The 20,947-nt window shown below is 43.6% G+C and overlaps 1 protein-coding gene across 2 annotated transcripts in view; it reads left to right on the forward strand.

Moving 5' to 3' along the window:
* Positions 1-20,534, forward strand: part of LOC126210596 (glutamic acid-rich protein-like) — a 58,636-nt gene extending 38,102 nt beyond the window's left edge. For both annotated transcript variants that reach the window (XM_049939865.1, XM_049939864.1), the window contains exons 3-4: positions 4,849-4,913; positions 17,998-20,534. In XM_049939865.1, the coding sequence (XP_049795822.1) occupies positions 4,849-4,913; positions 17,998-19,073 (1,141 nt within the window). In that variant the 3' untranslated portion in view covers positions 19,074-20,534. The remainder of the gene's footprint in view (positions 1-4,848; positions 4,914-17,997) is intronic.
* Positions 20,535-20,947: the final 413 nt, after the last annotated feature.

Here is a 20,947-nt window from a genome sequence, read left to right on the forward strand (position 1 = left end):
TGAGTGTGAGCGAGGGAAAGATGAGGATTTCGTAATTCTGTAGGATGCATTTGCAGGGAAGTCGTGCAAGTGTCTTCTCTTAACATAGGAGTAACTGACAGTAACATAATTATGATGTGTTACGTTGATTATTAAATGGCTAACACTTTTTTGTGTTGATTGGCGACTCCATGTTGTCCTGTGCACCACGACCAGATAACAGGTTTACTTGAAAAAAAGAGACAGCATTGGTCGTATATTTTTTACTATTGCAAAATCGATTTTCTGTCACTGAGTGACCATCTTCAGTGCTATATTGTATAACTTAAATTGGGATGCACTGTTGTCACTAAGCTTACGGCGATCACATGGACTCTCTTCACTTGATCGCCGTAAGCTTAGTGACAACAGTGCATCCCAATTTAAGTTATACAATATAGCACTAAAGATGGTCACTCAGTGACAGAAAATCGATTTTGCAATAGTAAAAAATATACGACCAATGCTGTCTCTTTTTTTCAAGTAAACTTTTTTGTGTGACAGGTTTGCTGTTATGATGGTCCACAGTCCAAAGACTGTTTTGTTGCAGCTCTGCACTGCAGTGCATTCAGTGTACAATTACTCCAGCCTACACCTGTTTAAACCTTCTTACTGTAGTCGAGCCTTGGTCTCTCTCCACAATTTTTACCCATTGTAGTACCCTCCATTATCAGATTAACTGTTTGTTGGTGTCTCAGGATTGTCCTATCTGTCTCTCCCTTCTATCAGGCCAATCATGCAGTGATGCTCTCCTGTCCCTCCAGCATTCTTCTGTGGCACCACATTATCATGTCTCTACTGAAACGTAATAAAGTTGTAACACTCCTTGCTGTTATGTAATCCACCTGACCGTCACCACCGAGGAAACAATATTAATAGAACTTTCTGATATTTGTCGCTAGACATTATAAAGCCAGTTGATACAGTCCCCATTAGCATATACAGTGTGTATTTTTGAGGCGGCACTAGTGATCGAGATGAAAACAGAGTACTTCTAACAGACATTCCATAGCTTGGTTGTGACACCAAGTTGTCAGCACTGTAATAAATAAGTGAAGTTTGGAAGGTAGGAGACGAGGTACTGGCGGAATTAAAGCTTTGAGGACGGGGCATGAGTCGTGCTTGGGTAGCTCAGTTGGTAGAGCACTTGCCTGCAAAAGGTAAAGGTCCCGAGTTCGAGTCTCGGTCCGGCACACAGTGTTAATCTGTCAGGAAGTTTCATATCAGCGCACACTCCGCTGTAGAGTGAAAATTTCATTCTAAGTTGAATATCATTGTATAAGCACTACAAACCCTTCAATAATAAAATCATAATACACACATCAAAAAAAGTTTTGCATCACCTCTCTTCACTTAACTCCTGAAGATAGACATGGACTGTGGATACTGAATCACAGGCACAGTCCCTTTGATTGTTCAGAGATGTCACTAAACCCACCCAAAGATGTAAACAACCATGCATGAGCAGCGCCTATTAGACAGAGGGGATCTGACAGCCAATCAGTTCCCTCATTCCACCAGCAACGAGGTACACGGCTCGTGATGTGTGTAGTTCAACCATGCCTAGATGGTCAATACTACGGTTTGATCGCGTCCGCGTTGTTACTTTGTGTCAGTAAGGGCTCTCAACAAGGTAAATGTCCAGGTGTCTCGAAGTGAACCAAAGTGATGTTGTTCTGACATGGAGGAGATACAGAGAGACAGGAACTGTCGACAACATGCCTTGATCAGGCCGCCAAGGGCTACTTCCGCAGTGAATGACCACTGTCTACGGATTATGGCTTAGAGGAACACTGACAGCAATGCCACCATGTTGAATAATACTTTTTGTTCAGTCACAGGACGTCGTGTTATGACTCACTGTGCACAAAAGGCTGCATGATGCGCAACTTCACTCACAATGTCCATGGCGAACTTGTGAAATATTCCTTACAGCCAAAACTGTACTGAGTCTGTGTATAGTATCCCCCTCCCCCCCCCCCCCCCCCAAAAAAAAAGGCAAATTTTAGAGACTAGTTACTTACAACAGAGTCAGAAAAAATCTAGTAAATAAGTGCTCTGAAGCTCGTACCTTAAGAGATCTGAGCACTTGTTCATCTTTGATACTCTGAAAGACATCTCTTCTACTGCAAGCTCTTTGCTTTTCATATTTTGGAAGGAGGTAGTATGGACAAAACAAGGAAAAAATCTAGTAAGAATGAGCTCTAAAATGAATACCTCAAGAGCTATGAGCAAGTTGTTGAGCAGGAAAGATGTGTTTCACACCAGCGAAGCTAAAAAGTGCTCATAGCTCTTTTAGACTCCCATGTTTATCAGACGTTTTTTCCTTGTTTGGTTTGAAACTTCCTCCCCTAAAATGTGAAAAGCAAAGGCTTTGTAGTAGAAGAGACCTGTTTCATGGTACCAAAGATGAACAAGTGCTCATTCCTCTTAAGTTATGCATTCTAGAGCCCACGCTTACTTTTTTTAAAAAATCAGTACTTATAAAACTCGACCAGACTTCTTCTGCTTTGTTAAATAGATGTCACATCACTGCTTCCACTACAGTGCAATTGTAGCATCTGGTGTGGTCCAGAAAATAATGTACCTGTAAGACCTCCACCTGAAGCTGAGCCCGTAGTATCTCAAAAATTAGTTAATGGTACATAAAATCATGTCAATACAAAAAGAGACTGGACATATAATATATCTACGTAAACTACAAATTTAAATCACAGTAGCAGTTCATCCTCCACAATGGATATAATGAATGGAACATTAAATCCTAATACTCCATCCTTTGTTTCTGATACAGCTAATACACATTTCCGAAATTGAAATAACCACATATGCTCACAATGGGTGCAGGTTACAGATTGTCCTGTTCACTTTCCCTGGGAAAAGTTTGTCAGGACATCTTGGCAGTATGTGCTGTACATCAGTCTTAGAGAAACCATATTCTCCGGCAACAGGTATGACAGCAGCACAATGTTTTGTATGCATATTGACATGCGTCAACAGTGGAAAGGAAGCCTACTTTGTCATATCCCACCAGACTGTGCCATGGGGACTGTGAAGAGGACACACCTGGAGCACCAGGGGATTTGAGTCTCACTGTTAGCAAACATTTCGCTTGCCCCCCCCCCCCCCCCTGCCCTGCCCCCAATATGTGTGGAAATGTACTTTGTCACCTATTATTAGGACCCTGCTTCTGGACAGTTCTTTAAGGTCAGTCAGAGATTGCATTGGATTTGGTTTTGTCACAGTCTCAGAGTTCTTTTTGCATAGCTGTTTTTCAGATCCTTCTGTAGTGTTCTGAGAACATAACACTGTAGCGGGTTACACAAATGGCAGTGACACGTTTTCAAATGGAGTGCAGAGCGAATCTTATTGATGTATTCCTCTCTGTCTCAACATTAAGCAATCTTTGTACACTTGTTACAAGACCAGACCAGAGGCATTTTCTAGAAAGTTGCTAATTCACTGGAATACTGTATTGTGGCTAACGACGCTCCTGTAATGTATACTATTAGAATGGTAATGGGACAATAGCTGTGTCCTACAGCAGAGCCACTACTAAAACTTGTTTCAGTTATGCTGGTGAGATGAATTTTTTTCTACTACTCTGTAGCTACTGACTCGGCTGCCCTTCTGTGAGTGTGTAGTATGTGCATTTCGTATAAAGAAGAAGAAACAACACAGATGACGCTGTGTCATCAGGCTTTAGTGCAGCAAACTTATAATTGTAAAGCCCCCACAGGTGGGGGAATGTTATGTAGCGAAATATTTATCCTCTTCAACAGTAAATTATTACACAATAAAAATAAATGGAAATCATTTTCTCGTGACAGCTTCTGTTCAGTAGAAGAATTTATGTGAAACCCAACTCTTACTTTTCTCATGTGCCATACTGAAAGCTTTGGATCAGGGCAGTCAGTCAGATATTGGGGACCTGTACCAAAGAGGACTAACAGGGAGTATTGAATGTATACAGAGAAGGGCAGCACAAATGGTCACAGGTTTGTTTGATCTGTGGGAGAGTGTCACAGAGATGCTGAAGAAACTTACCGAGCAGACACTTGCACATAGATGTAAACTATCCCAAGAGTTTCAAGAAATGCCTTTAAATCGTGACTGTAGGCATATACTGCAACCCCCTATGTATTGCTCACATAGGGATTGTGAGGGCAAGATTTGAATAATTACAGCACACAAAGAAGCATTCGATCAATTATTCTTTCTGCACTCCATGTGTAAATGGAACAGGATGAAACCCTAATAATTGATACAATGAAATGTACCCTCTGCCATGCGCTTAGCAGTGGTTTACAGAATATAGCTGTAGATAGACATTGATATTCACTGAGAAAATGTTTTCTCTCCACATCATAACAAGATGCTGCAGACTCAGATTGTGATTATTCAGTACAGATTTAAGATGCAGTAGTGACCTTTACTCCTCCTATTTTTTGTTTTTCCGTTTGAATAATGCTTTTACCATTCTTAGGACTTGAAACTTGAATCTTTTTCTATGACAGACTTTGGATAGATTGCTGCCCACCACACAGAGGAGGATTTGAGTGACAGATAGGGACATTGAAAGAAGGCATTTAGATAGTGTCAGCTTCCATCTCGGATTTTCCATTGTTTGATATACCAGTTGTTCTGTATGTTGACGAATGTAGCCGTTCTGCACATTTCAATTTTGGGTTACTATTGTCATTCTTAACCACATGTGTTACAAGAATTAATTGCACTGAGACTCATTCTCACTCAGTACTTAAATGTGAATTCTCTATCTCTCTTTTTTTTTTTTTTTTTTTTTTTTTTTTTTTTTTTTTTTTTTTGCAGTGGACCAGCAGGAAGAGGCAGAGGGGTGTTTCGACATTCAGGCTTAAAACCCCGAGGCGCAAGAGGTAAGAGGAGTTTTCTTGTACCAGATTTCGGGAAAAATATTAAAAAACAGTAATATTTTCAAAACGGTTCTTTAAATTTGTTACATTTGTTGCCAGTTCATATTGAGCATTTTTTGAAATATTTCAACATTAAATATAATATTACTTTTAGATATGAAGAGCTTCAAGAAATATTTATAGTGTTACTTATAGTGTTTGTATCCTTTGTCACCAAAATTTTTTAGGCCACTGTGTGAAATTCAGCAAGCATATGGTCTTGCACAGACAAGAACTTCTCAATATGTACATTAATTTCTTCCTCAGGATTTGCTATCATTACACAAAGTGACCTCCTCAAACCATTGTCTGGTCAAGATGAATTTCTTCCCAAATGTCAAAATCTATTCTGGGAAAATCTGTCTTAATAATTCACCAGTACCATCTTTGAGGTGGAAGTCAACATTGAGGATGGTGGCTTGTTGGGTTGAGTATGAGTAGGTAAAGCAAATCGGGGAGAAGTTGTTGAGGTTGTGGAGGAATGTGGATAGGGTGTTTTCACCCTCGATACAGATCATGAAGGTATCATCATTGAATTTGGTGTGGCATTTGGGATTCTGGGTGTTTAGGAAATATTTCTCTAGATGGCCCATGAATAGGTTAACATACTATAGTGCCATGTGGGTGCCCATAGCCATAACCCGATTCATTTGTAGGTGATGCCTTCAAAGGAGAACTAATTGTGGGTGAGGATATGGTTGGCCATGGTGACTGGGAAGTAGGTTGTTGGTTTGGAATCCATTCGGCTTTGGGGAAGGTAGTGTTCAATAGCTATAAGGCCTTGGGCATTAGAGATGTATAATGTAAAGGGAGGTGGTATCAACAGTGATGAGCAAGGACATTGTATGGTAAAGGAACAGGAACTGTGGAGAATCAGTGGATCTTTTATATAGGAGGGTAGATTGCGGGTAATAGGATGAAGGTCTACAAGAGCAGAGATTCTCTCAGTGCAGGCACAGTAACCCGCCACAATGGGGCATCCTGGGTGGTTGGATTTATGGACTAGGATGGATGTAGAAGGTAGGAGTGTGGGGAGTCATAGGGGTGAGGAGAGAGATGGTTCTGGGGAGTGGTCCTGGGATGGGCCTAAGCATTTGAGGAGAGACTGGAGATCCTGGTGGGTTTCTGGAATGATGTCACCGTGCAGCGATTTTAGGTGGATGAATCTGACAAGTGGCGGAGTCATTCTGCCAGGTGATCCTTGGCTGTTCAAAACAACAGTGGTGAAGCTTTTGTAAGCAGGTAAGATTGTAAGGTCATGTTAAGTTTTTAGTTGGTGGATTGTGGTTCTTCCTGCAGATGTAAGGTTAGTTTGCATGCTGAGGGATTTGGGGAATGATGGTGAGGCAAGGTTTGAGGTTAAGGGATGCTGGAAAGTTAAGAGGAGGTGGTTTGGGGGCAGTGAAGGTGGATCACGGTTGGATAGAGGGGTGAACTGAGTCGGGCAGGGTTCAACATTGGTCTTTAGTTCAGTTTGATTGGTAGAGTTGGTGGTGAATGTATTTCCACTTTAGGGACTGGGAAAAGGAGAGAAGGTCTGTAACAAGTCCTGCGTGATTGAATTTTGGAGTGGAACAAAATGTGAGGCCTTTGGAAAGGACTGATACTTCTGTGGGGCTAAGGCTTTGGAGGAAAGATTCATGACTGTTTCAGGTCTGTTTAGGCTCTGTGTTCTGTATTGTGGTGGGAGGGAATTTTTGAGGGTAAGGTAAATATAGTAGGTCTTAGAGGCAGGGTTTATCAGCTACAAGGTGTGAGGGGGAGATTTGGAGGTTGTTGGAGAGGGGGTGGATAGTGTTAGTCCAAGGCAGGAGTAGGAAGCGAGCAGGGTGGACAGTTTTTTGAAGTGGCATTGTGCATCTTGCTTTAGTTCCTGGAGGGGGACGCCACCTCAAAAAACTCTTTACCCTTCTCATTTCCTACTCCCACCTTGGACTACTATTGTCCACCACCCTTGCAACAACCTTTAAACCTCCCCCACGTCCTCTCAAAGTTGACAAACACTGTCTCGCAGACCTACTACATTTCCCCACCATCAAAAACACTCCCCCATCTCTACACAGAATCCAGAACCTAAACAGACTTGAAACATAGTCATGAAACTTTCCTTCAACAGCCTTAGCCCCGCAGAAGTACCAGCCCTTCCCAAAGGCCTCTCCTTTTGTCCCACCCAAGTTCAATCATGCAGAACTTGTTAAAGACCTTCTGTCCTTCTCTTGGTCCGTACAGTGGAAACACTTTTTCACTGCCAACCCTACCAACCAAACTCAACTAAAGACCAATGTTGAACCCTCCCTGACTCAGTTCACTCCTCCATCCAACCGTGATCCACCGCCCACAGACTGCCCCCTCTTAACTTCCCAGAATTTCTTAACGTCGAACCTTGGCTCACCATCATTCCCCAAATCCCTCAACATGGAAACTAACTGTATATCCACAGGAAAAACCACAATCCACCACCCAAAAACTTTTTCAAACCTTATAATCCTACCAGCTATCAAAGGCTCCACCATTGTTGTTCTGAACCGCAAGGATTATCTGTCAGAAGGACTTTGCCAGCTCTCAGATTCATCCACCTACAAATCCTGCCAGTGACCGCTTTCCAAAAATCCAGAAGGCCTATTCCAGAACCTCTGCCCAGAGTCCGTCTCTCTCCTCACCCCTACCACTCCTTGCACTCCTACCTCTTACATGCTTCCTAAAGTCCATTAACCCAACCAACCAGAATTGCCCCATTGCAGGCAGTTACTGTTCCCCACTGAGAGAATCTCTGCTCTGATAGATCAACACGTTCAGCCTATTAACCGCAACCTACCCTCCTACACAAAAGATACCAATCATTTCATCTATTGAGTCTCCACAGTTCCTGTTCCTTTACCACACAGTACACCTGCTTGTCACTATTAATGCCACCTCCTTTTACACTAACATCCCGAATGCCCATGGCCTTACTGCTATTGAACCACTACCTTTCCCAACACCTGACAGATTCCAAACCAACAACCTCCTTCCTAGTTGCCACGACCAACTATATCATTACCCATAATTACGTTTCCTTTGAGAGCATTACCTACAAACAAATCTGGGGTATGGCTAAGGGCACCTGCATGGCACCATCCTATGCCAACCTGTTCATGGGCCATCTAGAGGAATCCTTCCTAAACACCCAGTATCCCGAACCCTACACCTGGCTCAAATTCATTGATGACATCATCGTGATCTGGACGAGGGTGAGGACACCCTGTTCACATTCCTCCACAACCTTAACACCATCTCCTCCATTCACTTTACCTACTCATACTCAACACAACAAGGCACCTTCCTCAGTGTTGACATCCACCTTAAAGACGGCTACATCAGTACCTCTGTCCATATCAAACTTACCATCCACCACAATACCTCCACTTCACCAGTTGCCACCCATGCCATACCAAGAAGTCCGTTCCATACTGCATAGTAACCTGTGGCCATTGCATCTGTAGTGATGACTGGTCCCTCTCAAAATATACTAACCGTGCGAGGTGACGCAGTGGTCAGACACTGGACTCGCATTCGGGAGGACGACGGTTCAATCCCGCGTTCGGCCATCCCGATTTAGGTTTTCCGTGATTTCCCTAAATCGCTCCAGGCAAATTCCGGGATGGTTCCTTTGAAAGGGCACGGCCGACTTCCTTCCCTGTCCTAAACTAATCCGATGAGACCGATGATCTCGCTGTTTGGTCTCCTTCCCCAAAGAACCCAACCCCAAAATATACTGAGGGTCTCACTGAGGCCTTTACAGAACGTAATTACCCTCCCAACCTTGTACAAAAACAAGTCTCCCGTGCCTTATCTTTCCAGTCATCCACCATCTGCCAAAGTCCCACCATCCAGCCACATAGGAGCATTCCCCTCGTGACTCACTACCAACCAGGACTGGAGAAACTGAATTACATTCTTCGCCAAGGTTTTGACTACCTCTCGTTGTGCCCCGAAATGAGAAATGTACTACCCACTATTCTTTCCACCCCTCCCACAGTAGTATCCTGCTGCCCACCAAACCTACACAATATCCCCATCAATCTTTACACAACCCCTGCTCCCAACCTCTTCCATTATGGCTCATATCCCTGTAATAGAACTTGATGCAAGACCTATCCCATACATCCTCCACCACCTATTCCACTCCAGTCACGAACATCACCTATCTCATCAAAGCCAGGGCTACGTGTGAACCCAGTCGTGTGATCTACAAACTAAGCTGGAACCACTGAACTGTATTCTATGTGGGCACGACAATCCACAAGTCGTCTGTCCGCATGAATGGCCACTGATAAACCGTGGCCAAGAAACAACTGGACCATGCTGTTGCTAAGTACATCGCCCAACACAGCATTCCTCATTTCAGTGACTGCTTCACAGTCTGTGCCGTCTGGATCCTTCGCACCAATACCAGCCTTTCTGAATTGTGCAGGTGGAAACTTTCAATGCAATATATCCTATGTTCCCATAACCCCCTCTGGCCTCACCCTACCCATCTAGTCCCTTCCCTGTTCCCATTCCAGTACTACACAGCCCTCTACTCCACCAATACACCAAGTCTTTTTACTTTTCTGCTTCCCCCCTCTCTGCCCCGCCCTCCATCTAACCTCCTGACTTGTCACTGCACCTGCCCTTCTGTCCAGCTTGTTCCTGCACACTCCCACTAGCAGTACTTCACTGTCCCCCATTGCAAAACTTCTCCCCCCCCCCCACCCTCACCCCACCACCTTGCCCCAGCCTCCTTCTTACTCACAACTGGTTGCCTCTCCCATCATGCGGTGCTGCTTGCATTCTGGCTCCTGCTGCTAGAGATTGTGGTCGTGTGTGTGTGTGTGTGTGTGTGTGTGTGTTTTGTTTATTTGCAACAAAGGCATTGTTGGCCGAAAGCTCACTTTCTGGCAGTCTTTTTGTTGTGCTTATCTGCAACTCAGCATCTCCACCATATGGTGAGTAGTGACTATCCTTTTCATATTATTGTTACGGTATATCATGGAGTTTCCTTTGTTTGATTTTGTTTTAATAATTCAAGTGGTTGTGACATAGAGTTAGAAAAAATTGCAGGTTACACCTGTTTTCAAGAAGGGTTGTGAAACAGATGCAGATTATTTTACACTAACATAGCTAATGTCAGTCTGTTGTGGCATTATCAAACACATTATAACGTACATATGGGTTCACGAACTCACCTTGTGAAGCTCAGCTTGTTATTTTTGTCCATGAATCTGCTTCCAGAAATGCATTTGATGCAATTCTGTAGCACTGATTACTGAACAAAATATGAGCTTACCAAGTACTGAACCAGATTTGTGACTGAATTCAGGTTTTATTGGCATACAAACGACAAAATCAACAGATCAAAAAATTATTTTAGGAATTCTGGAATGGTCTCCACCAAAAATAAAAAAGTGAATGGAAAATAGCCCAAATACATCAACTACACAAAAAAGGTAATAACAAAGTTGCACATAAAATATTTGTCAAGATTATACTAAATGGAATAGGAACAACACTTGACAGTCATTTAGGTGAATATCAAAGTGGTTTTAGGATGGACAGATCATGTTGTGAACAAATATTTAATCTAAAGTCAATCATCCACCACAAGTTACTGAATTCAAAAGATATGGTTGATTTCAAAAAGGCCACTGATTCTGTGGCAAAATATTCTAAGAACTTAAAAGGAGCATCTTACCTGCTTCTACTCACAGTTTGAGCCAAATCGGTGAGCCTTGCCCCACACCCTCCCATTGTTCGATTTACATTTGGAGTCAATCTACCAACTCGTTAAAGATCACTTTCTTCTCCAAAGATCTACTGGAAAAGAGCCTTTTTAGCAGATCACCTGCAAAAAACACTTTCGTGCTAAATTCCCTTATACACACGCAAATTTTTTTTTTTTTTTTTTTTTTTTTTTCCTTCAATTTCTCCAGGCGTATTTTATGACGAAATAAATCTTGGGTGAACAGCCTGGTATGAGTGTGCATAGGAAAAATTGAAGAATCACATCACATACCTCTGGGGGGAGGAAATGTATCGCAGCATGAAAAGGATCGAAAAGCTGCGTCATCGGAGAACTCGTCTACTGTGTTCTTTTGTTTTTCTTATGAAGTGCCGAGAAGAAAGTGTAGTACCGAATTTTGCTAAGGTCAAGCATCACATCGACTCAGTGGCGGCCAGAATAATCAAGAAATGTGCCAGTCTAGCTTTGGTACGAGAGAGAGTTCGCTTCACCCGGTGGTGCTTGGACACTACCAACAAAGAACTCCTACAGTTACATCTACAACTGGCCAACCGGTTCAACCCCTGGACGTGGGATTGGGTTGATGGTGTCACATGGGCCACAGCGGACTCAACCCAGAGGAAGTCAGCCGAGTGACAGGCATCCAAGTTTGAATGTATATCGGAGAAACAACCTTCTGATGGCAGCGGAAAGACCATCATCAATCTCACTAACAAGAAACTAGATGATGACGCTATTTCGGCTCTTAAGAAAGGATTGAATTTCGCTCCGACAACTAAAGATGTACCCATTGCTGACATTATTATCACAGCTTCCACCTGAAGCTGCTGAAGAAGTTCATCGCGAAACCTGCAGAGCTCTAACCAAAACAAAGCTGATGAAACTGAACATCTCCTACAGGGAGAGGGCCGCCATACGGGAGCTAAGAGAAGATCCAGACATAGTAATATTACCTGCAGACCAGGGCAACACAACAGTGATCCTATTCTGACAGGATTATTCTGAGAAGATGTGGGGTCTACTTGGTGACAGCGCACACCGCCAGATTGACACCGATCCTATCAAGAGGGTCAAGAGGAAGACTCTGGCACTTCTCAAGGATTCCGGCTTCCCTGATGAGATTACCAAGAAGCTACGCCCAAGGGCTGCTGTTCCTCCTAGACTTTACGGACTGCCGAAGGTGCACAAGAAATAGATTCAGTTATATCCCATTGTCAGCAATATTGGTGCCCCAACGTACCTTCTCGCCAAGCACCTCAAACAACTGCTTAGCCCTTATATTGGGAGATGTACACACCATATCCATAACTCCGTGGATTTCCTGGGACGCATCAACAACCTTGCACTTAAGGAATCTGACATACTGGTGAGCTTCGACGTGGTATCTCTATTCACTATAGTTCAGTTACAAGAATCCTTGGAACTCATCAGCCAGAAATTTGACGAAGAGAACACCAACTTTTTCAGACATGTTCTGAACACAACTTACTTCTTATTTGACGGTGAATACTACAAGCAGATAGAAGAAGTAGCCATGGGGAGTCCACTCTCACCCGTTGTTGCAAATATGTACATGGAACATTTCGAGGAGGAAGCTCTTGAATCAGCATATCTAAAAAAAAAAACAGTTTCTTTAGATAAGTGGATGATACCTTCGTTATCTGGCCACATGAAAGAGAGAAACTGGCAGACTTCCTCACACATCTCAACTCCAGACACGAGAATATTAAGTTCACCATGGAGATTGAAACGGATGGGATGCTCCCTTTCCTAGATGTTTTGATTAGAAGATGAGCTGATGGCACTTTGGGCCACAGCGTGTGTAGGAAGAAGACGCATACCAATTTGTGCCTACATGCGGATAGCTGCCACCACCTGGTACAAAAGAATGGCGTGCTCAAAACTCTTGTACACAGAGCTCACACCATCTCCGACAGGGACAGTCTCCAACAAGAATTGGACCATCTGAAGACAGTGTTTTGGGGGAACGGATACAAGGAAGGGCAAATTCAGAAGGCTCTACATCCCACACCTGCAGCGTCGGCAAAAACTGAGGGAGAACCTCAGGAGGCGGCGGCCTAGGCTATTATTCCGTTTTGTGGGGGCTTATCTGGAAAAATTGGACGCATTTTATGTAAACACCAAGTGAAAACCATCTTCCGTCCTCCAAGCAAAACCAAGAGCCTTCTTGGTAGTGTCAAGGACAGCCTTGGGCTACGTAAATCAGGGGTTGATCAGATACCTTGCCAATGCGGTAGTGTATACATAGGGCAGACCATTCGTACCATTGAGGACCGATGCCCAGAACATCAACGGCACACTAGACTGCAACAGCCCAGTAAGTCGGCAATCGTTGAGCATTGCCTGTCGAAACTCCACAGCATGGATTATGACCAAACCAAAGTCCTGACACAGACTTCAGAGTACTGGGACTGTGTCATCAAAGAAGCCATAGAGATCAGAGTAAGGGAGCCACAACTAAATCGTGACAGCGGTTACATCCTTAGCAAGGTGTGGGAACCCGCGATCACCCGGATTAAGAAGGAAAAGGATATTTCCCAGAGTGTACCGACTTCGGGGGAGGAGGGAAGAATAACGAGAGCGGTGCCGGCAGACCTTCCTGAACGAGATCACCTAGGATGCATTGCCCAGACAGTGGGAGAACGGATGCTGTACCTGGACTGCGCGCAGGGCGCAGACCACACCGACTGATAGGAAATGCCTGAGGGAGGGGCGGGAGGGGGATTGTCCTATATACAGGGTGTTACAAAAAGGTACGGCCAAACTTTCAGGAAACATTCCTCACGCACAAATAAAGAAAAGATGTTACGTGGACATGTGTCCGGAAACGCTTAATTTCCATGTTAGAGCTCATTTTAGTTTCGTCAGTATGTACTGTACTTCCTCGATTCACTGCCAGTTGGCCCAATTGAAGGAAGGTAATGTTGACTTTGGTGCTTGTGTTGACATGAGACTCATTGCTCTACAGTACTAGCATCAAGCACATCAGTACGTAGCATCAACAGGTTAGTGTTCATCACGACCATGGTTTTGCAGTCAGTGCAATGTTTACAAATGCAGAGTTGGCAGATGCCCATTTGATGTATGGATTAGCACAGGGCAATAGCCGTGGCACGGTACGTTTGTATCGAGACAGATTTCCAGAACGAAGGTGTCCTGACAGGAAGACATTCGAAGCAATTGATCGGCGTCTTAGGGACACGGAACATTCCAGCCTATGACTCGCAACTGGGGAAGACCTAGAATGACGAGGCCACCTGCAATGGACGAGGAAATTCTTCGTGCAGCTGACGATAACCCTAATGTCAGCGTCAGAGAAGTTGCTGCTATACAAGGTAAAGTTGACCACGTCACTGTATGGAGAGTGCTGCGGGAGAACCAGTTGTTTCCATACCGTGTACAGCGTGTGCAGGCACTATCAGCAGCTGATTGGCCTCCACGGGTACACTTCTGCGAATGGTTCATCCACCAATGTGTCAATCCTCATTTCAGTGCAAATGTTCTCTTTACGGATGAGGCTTCATTCCAACGTGATCAAATTGTAAATTTTCACAATCATCATGTGTGACGAGAATCCGCATGCAATTGTGCAATCACGTCATCAACACAGATTTTCTGTGAACGTTTGGGCAGGCATTGTTGGTGATGTCTTGATTGGGCCCCATGTTCTTCCTCCTACGCTCAATGGAGCACGTTATCATGCAAAAAAGGGCAGCTCGTTTTGTATTATCACGTAGTAGGGGAGAGAGTGTGGCAGATATGATATGCGAATTGGGATTGAAGTCATTACAGCAAAGACGTTTTTTGTTGCGGCGAGATCTATTTACGAAATTTCAGTCACCAACTTTCTCTTCCGAATGCGAAAATATTTTGTTGAGCCCAATCTACATAGGTAGGAATGATCATCAAAATAAAATAAGAGAAATCAGAGCTCAAACAGAAAGGTTTAGGTGTTCATTTTTCCCGCGCGTTGTTCGGGAGTGGAATGGTAGAGAGATAGTATGATTGAGGTTCGACAAACCCTCTGCCAAGCACTTAAATGTGAATTGCAGAGTAGTCATGTAGATGTAGATTTCATATGGGATACTCTACCTGTACTGCTAGAACATGTGCCTTTACAAGTACGACACAACGTGTGGTTCATGCGCGATGGAGCTCCTGCACATTTCAGTCGAAGTGTTCGTACGCTTCTCAACAACAGATTCGGTGACCGATGGATTGGTAGAGGTGGACCAATTCCAGGGCCTCCACGCTCTCCTGACCTCAACCTTCTTGACTTTCATTTATGGGGGCATTTGAAAGCTCTTGTCCACGCAACCCCGGTACCAAATGTAGAGACTCTTTGTGCTCTTATTGTGGACGGCTCTGATACAATACGCCATTCTCCAGGGCTGCATCAGCGTATCAGGGATTCCATGCGACGGAGGGTGGATGCATGTATCCTCGCTAACAGAGGACATTTTGAACATTTCCTGTAACAAAGTGTTTGAAGTCATGCTGGTACTTTCTGTTGCTGTGTGTTTCCATCCCATGATTAATGTGATTTGAAGAGAAGTAATAAAATGAGCTCTAACATGGAAAGTAAGTGTTTCCGGACACGTGTCCACATAACATATTTTCTTTCTTTGTGTGTGAGGAATGTTTCCTGAAAGTTTGGCCATACCTTTTTGTAACACCCTGTATACATGGCGCCAGCCCACCGTCGGTCAGTACATCAGCGCAGCTGATGATGGCAACATGGTCGATTGCCGAAATATTGTGTCCTATGTACACTCATACCAGGCTGTTCACTTTTTTTTTGTCACCGTCTATAGCCTTTTGATTTACAAGGGCAGTAATCACAACTAAACTGAATATATTAATTTTACTTATATGAATTGAACTGCTCAAATATATTTACATTTTATAATTAATAGTTTAACATTGGGACAAATAAAATAAAATGAGAAAAAAATGATGGCAGCAGTGGGAAGCAAACCTGAGCTGATGAATTGGCAGTTTGTGCACTTCACCACTTGGCCAAGGAGCCGTTATGTCAGCTGCTGCTCAAAAATTCCTCATACTGTATGCTTGCACAGTATCTTATGTGCACTTTCAATAATAATAGTAATAATAATAATAATACTGAACCTGGTGCTGTGGAAAAGTAGCACTCATAGTGCTATTCCCCTACAGGGCACCGACTGGACACACGGTCACACAATGCTGTATTTTGATAAATGGTGTGGGGTGTGTTGGAAGTAGGTAGGTAGTGTGTGTGTGTGTGTGTGTGTGTGTGTGTGTGTGTGAGAGAGAGAGAGAGAGAGAGAGAGAGAGGAAGGATGCAGAGGCCTCAGGTTGTCAAGCATCAATTGAAATTGAGCATGGTATGCTTAGCAGCATTTTGTGCCACTGGACAATCAACTTTATTCTCAGTAACAGTTGGGCAGCTGGTCAGCAATCTTACCACCATAAAGAGCTATGGAGTGTTTGCAGCTGAGTTGGTATATTACATGGCTGCTTTAACAGGTGAGGTAAGATAATCCTGTGACAAGACTGGAATAAAGAGTGCTGGGTGCGTGGATTGGACAGGTCTTGCATGTTGGTCTTCCACAGGGATGCGATCCATGTGGCAAGGAGTTGGGACCGAGTGAGGTAGCGCAGCAGTTAGCACACTAGACTCGAATTCAGGAGGATGATGGTTCAAACCCACATCCAGCCATCTTGATTAAGGTTGTCCATGATTTCACTAAATCACTTGAGACAAATGCCAGGATGCTCCTTTCAAAGGGCACGGCCACTTTCCTTTCCTAATCCATTGGGAGTGATGACCTCGCTGTTTGGTCCCTTACCCCAAACAAACCAACCAGCCAAGGGGTTGGGAGTGGGAGTGGACTAGGATGTTATGTCGGTTAGGAGGATGAAGGTTTGAACCCACATCCAGCCATCTTGATTAAGGTTGTCCATGATTTCACTAAATCACTTGAGACAAATGCCAGGATGCTCCGTTCAAAGGGCACCTTCCTTTCTTAATCCACTTGGAGTGATGACATCGCTGTTTGGTCCCTTGCCCCAAACAAACCAACCAGCCAAGGGGTTGGGAGTGGAGTGGACTAGGATGTTACGTAGGTTGGGTGGGTGGGTGATGGAACACCACTTGAGGAAGGGTGGGGAGGATCTTGCAAAGGATGTCCCTCATTTCAGGGCATGATGAGAACTCGTCTAAGCCCTGATGAAGGATATGCTCAGATGTTCCATTCCAGGGTGATATCTTCATCATCTTGACTGAAGGCCAAGACACCATATCCGCATTCCTTCACAACCTCTATTCCTTGTGTCCCTCCCAGGCCCTCCTTTAACCCTAGGTGCCACATTGCTTGACATTGACCTTCACCTCTCCGACGGCCCCATCCACACCTCTGTCCACATTAAATCAACTAAACATCAACAGTACTTACATGTTGTTAGTTGCCCTGCCTTCCACCTCAAAAAGTTGACCAGGAGGCAGGACATGCAGTTAAACGTAACATGCTCAATTTCAATGACTACTTCATAGCCTGAGGCCATCTGGATCCTTCCCTTCACCACCATCTTCTCTGAACTACGCAGATGCAAGTTAACCTTGCAATACATCCTTCACTCCCATAATTGCCCTGGTCTTAAACTTTGGTAACCCACTGTCCCCCACACCCTCCACCTAACAGTCACCACTTCCATCATCCTGTCACTCACTTCCAAATTCACATTCTGACACCACTGTTTCCGACCAGTTGGGACAGTGGTGCATCTAGTGCTTACTCCGTGCTCCTGCCACTCGTCCCTCCGTCATTCCTACCCAGCAAATTGGCTGCCTCCTAGCTAGCAGCTAACCACTCTCCCCTCACCGCTAATTCCTTTCCCTGCCATCCAACTCTTTCTCTTCCTTTATACACTCCACCCGACACAAACCTCACGACAGACTAGTCCACCTTCCAAAATGCAGCACAGTGTGTCCAGCCAGTGGCATGTAGGGGCCATGGGCGTGTGTGTGTGTGTGTGTGTGTGTGTGTGTGTGTGTGTGTGTGTGTTTATGCTAGCTCAAAAAAATATTACTTGAAATGGTAGCCAGTTTTCTTTCCTTGTGTGTGTGCCTATCGGCAACTCAACATTTCTATTTGGTAAGTGGTCTCCTTTACTCCAAAAGTATTTACTTACTCAAAGAACACAACTTGTACTTCCAGATATGGCTGTGACTAAAATCTGCTTTGTAAATAATCTGAATGTAATCTCTTGTTCTTTCAAATCTAGGTGGCGGACACTTGTCTTCAGGAAGAGTAGTGAAGAAGACCCAAGCAACGAGAGCTGTATCACCTCGGAAGAAATTAGAGTCTCTCAAACTGAAACTAGCTGCTAAAGGAATACAATACGATGCAAGTTATATTCAGAGACAAAGACAAAAGCAGCTACGGAAAGATGAGAATTCGTCAGCTGATGCAGAAGATGGGACATTGTACAAACAGAAGATGTCAGTAACGCCAGATCCTGAGCGTAAGTGTACTGAAAATGAAATAGAGAAAATCCAAGATGCACTTATAGAAGCTCTCGAACCTCTAGAGGATGGCTGTTTTCCACAGTTTTACGGTACGTACACAGTGAAGGGCATGCTCGTCATGTCGTGTGCCAACGAACAGACAAAACGGTGGCTAGAGAGGATTGTACCCCAGTTGGAGCCGTGGGAGAGCGGAAAGCTCTGCGTAAAGCCTAAAGGAGAGGTCTCACAGGGGACGAAGGTGCTACTCAAGACACAAAAATTGTTTGCCAAGACTGACCCCAAAAAGATCTTGCAGATGCTCAGCACTCAAAACAAGACCCTCGAGACCAACATGTGGAAGAACGTCAGTGCGAAATCGGAAGATTCGGGCCAGACTCTGGTCTACGTAATCGACAACCAGAGTCTCGAAGCCATCCGGGCCTTGAACAATAAAGTGTACCTCGGATTAGGCAATGTCGAGTTAGTTATCTTAAATGATGAGGAGGATAGCAAGCAGGCCTCTGCAGATACAGAAATCGAAAATGAGGAAGATGACAAGCAGACCTCTGCAGATACAGAGATGAAAGATCAGGATGATGACAAGCAGACCTCTGCCGATACAGAGATGAAAGATCAGGAGGATGACGAGCAGCCCTCCGTAGACACAGAAATGATTAATGAGGAGGAGAATGACGAGCAGACCACTGCAGATACAGAAATGAAAAATGTGGAGGAGAATGACGAACAGACCACTGCAGATACAGAAATGAAAAATCAGGAGGAGGATGACAAGCAGATGACTGTAGGTACAGAAATAAGAAATGTGGACAGTGCTGACAAGCAGACCTCGTAGATACAGGTGTTGCTCACACCGAAAGAAGTGAAGTTCATACATAAGGAAGAGATGCAGAGAGAGAGAGAGAGAGAGAGAGAGAGTGTGTGTGTGTGTGTGTGTGTGTGTGTGTGTGTGTGTGTGTGTGTGTGCGCGCGCGCGCGTGTGTGTGTGGGCACAGGCGCATGTGCTTAAAATTTCTGTGGGTATGACTCATGCTACTTCCCACAATAGTACAACCTTGTTTATTTGGGTGTGTGACCAGAGGAAAGCTTAAAAAACAGGAGAATGTGGTAATATGAACCATAATGTTGCGGTCCTCAGGCCGAAAACTTTGACACTGCTCTCACTGTTAATCTAAACCTGTGCATGTTTTTTTTTTTTTTTGCTGGACTGCAACCTACATGCATTTGAGCCTACATATTGACGTCAAAACTGTCTCTCACACTTTTGTTGATTACCAATTTGACATTTCTGATGCCTCAGGATGTCCCCTGTCAGCTGATCCCTTCCTTTAGTCAACTTGTGCCATAAGTTTTTGTTGTACATGTTTCAGTTGATTACTACTTCATTAATTATATGATTGAGTAACTCATCATTAGTTATCCAATCTGCCCATCAGTCTTGAACATTCTTCTGTAACATTTTTTGTAACATGTTTCACTTTTGTACAAGGCTATTCTTCACACTGCACACATTAAATTTATATTAAATGTTTCTCAGGGAATGTTTTCTTGCTATGTCAGTCAATTGTCAGTTATTTCATAAGCCAGACAGCAAAACTTGCCAACTTTTTTACTATTTCATTTCCGAGTCTCTCTCCCTGCATCACCTAATTTAAATAGAATGCATTCCCTTATTCTTTTTCTTTTATTTGTGTGCATCTTACAATATCTATCAAAGATAGTATCCATTCATTTCAATTCAAGGCTTACCATGGGAAAACAGATGCTTCTTTCTGATTTAAAATTATTTAGGTAACAAAATTTACAGTTCGTTGAAAAGCAAATACTACTCTCTTAGTGGTACTTTCGATTGACTTGTTGAGCTGCAGTGGAGTACTGTGGTACGCACAATGTGTGCTGCCTCCTTCACCCCCTGCTGCAGCTTCTTTATCTGTTGCGGTACCACAGGTACCAACCGATGTTTCCCATATCTACATCAGAGCATCTTTATTTGTCCATAGATTTATAGAAAATCAGTCAACCTCTTCAGACAAATTTACTGAAAATTGTATGCTCACCACTGTATTTAAAGATTGTTTAATGTAGGAAATGAGAGTAAAATTTTCATCAAGAGCTAATAGGGATAAATGAGAGCTATAGAAACAAGGTTGTACCACAGCAGCAACATGAGGTATTTTAATGTAGCCTTTGCAAGACATATATGCACAATTCTCAGCATTTCTTCCTTATTAAAGACTTTTTAAAGTTGCTGTATGTTATGCCTTTCCTAAAAAAATAAAGTGAAATGTAAGCTGTTCTTTGTTAATTTATTAATAGTGAATGCACAGTTACTAGAGAAGGTATGCCTTTTGCTAAGTTAGGCACTACTAACATATATGCTGTTTGCTCCTTGTGGTATCCAGTGAGCTAGTGATATAAAGTATAATGCAACAGTGAGCCTATCAACATCATGACACACACACACACACACACACACACACAGGGAAAAAAGATTGGGATTCATTTATGCTTGGGAAAATATCTAGTCGTATTTGTTGATTTATTTATTTATTTATTTATATCTAAAAACAAAGATGAAGATGATGTGACTTACCAAATGAAAGCGCTGGCACGTCGATAGACACACAAACAAACACAAATATACACACAAAATTCTAGCTTCCGCAACCAACGGTTGCTTCGTCAGGAAAGAGGGAAGGAGAGGGAAAG

This window comes from Schistocerca nitens, chromosome 10, assembly GCF_023898315.1.
Source record: "Schistocerca nitens isolate TAMUIC-IGC-003100 chromosome 10, iqSchNite1.1, whole genome shotgun sequence".
Lineage (NCBI taxonomy): Eukaryota > Metazoa > Arthropoda > Insecta > Orthoptera > Acrididae > Schistocerca > Schistocerca nitens.